The 654-nt window shown below is 49.7% G+C and overlaps 1 protein-coding gene across 3 annotated transcripts in view; it reads left to right on the top strand.

The window, feature by feature from the left end:
- Window positions 1-369, top strand: part of LOC121390770 (sodium/myo-inositol cotransporter-like) — a 35418-nt gene extending 35049 nt beyond the window's left edge. For all 3 annotated transcript variants that reach the window (XM_041522686.1, XM_041522687.1, XM_041522685.1), the window contains one exon: window positions 24-369. In XM_041522686.1, coding sequence (XP_041378620.1) covers window positions 24-319 — 296 coding nt within the window. In that variant the 3' untranslated portion in view covers window positions 320-369. The remainder of the gene's footprint in view (window positions 1-23) is intronic.
- Window positions 370-654: the final 285 nt, after the last annotated feature.

Raw genomic sequence — 654 nt, 5'->3', positions numbered from 1 at the left:
TTTTGTGATAATCTTAATTTCAGCTAAGGTCAGCTGCGGTCGTCGTGTCTTCAACTACATCATGGGCATCAGCAGCGTCGACGATGGTGACACCGAGACCCACCATATGATGGCCCATCTGGAGAAAGTGGCTCAGCTACATCAGAGCAAACCCGCCAAGGTTTTCCTCACCGTCGGTCTGTGTGCCATCCTCACCATCACCACAGTCATGTACGTCTTCTGGTCGGTGTACAAGTTCGACACGGCACCGTTTTATCCCATGGGTGCAACAAATGAGACTCTTTTGCCAGGAGACTTTATTCCCAAAATTGCTAGTTAACCGCAATGTCAGTCGGTGTCAGAAGATGCTAGCAAATGTGTGTGTGAAAGTTGGGGGGGGGGGGGGGGGGGGACATTTTATAACTTCGGTGTGTCAGCATTTTGTCTCATCTGGGGGTGGGTGGGGAGGGGGACATTATAAAAATTTTAAGTTTGGTGTGTCAGCATTTTGTCTCATCTACGGGGGTGGATGGGGAGGAAGATATTTTATAAGTTTGGTGTGTTGGCATTTTGTCTCATCTACTGGGGGTGGGGGTGGAGGGGGATATTTTATAACTTCTGAGTGTCGGCATTTTATCTCATCTGGGGAAGGGATGGGGGTGGAGGGGTGGGGGA

This window comes from Gigantopelta aegis, chromosome 15 (assembly GCF_016097555.1).
Source record: "Gigantopelta aegis isolate Gae_Host chromosome 15, Gae_host_genome, whole genome shotgun sequence".
NCBI classification, from domain to species: domain Eukaryota; kingdom Metazoa; phylum Mollusca; class Gastropoda; order Neomphalida; family Peltospiridae; genus Gigantopelta; species Gigantopelta aegis.
This window is presented reverse-complemented; position numbering and strand designations above follow the sequence as displayed.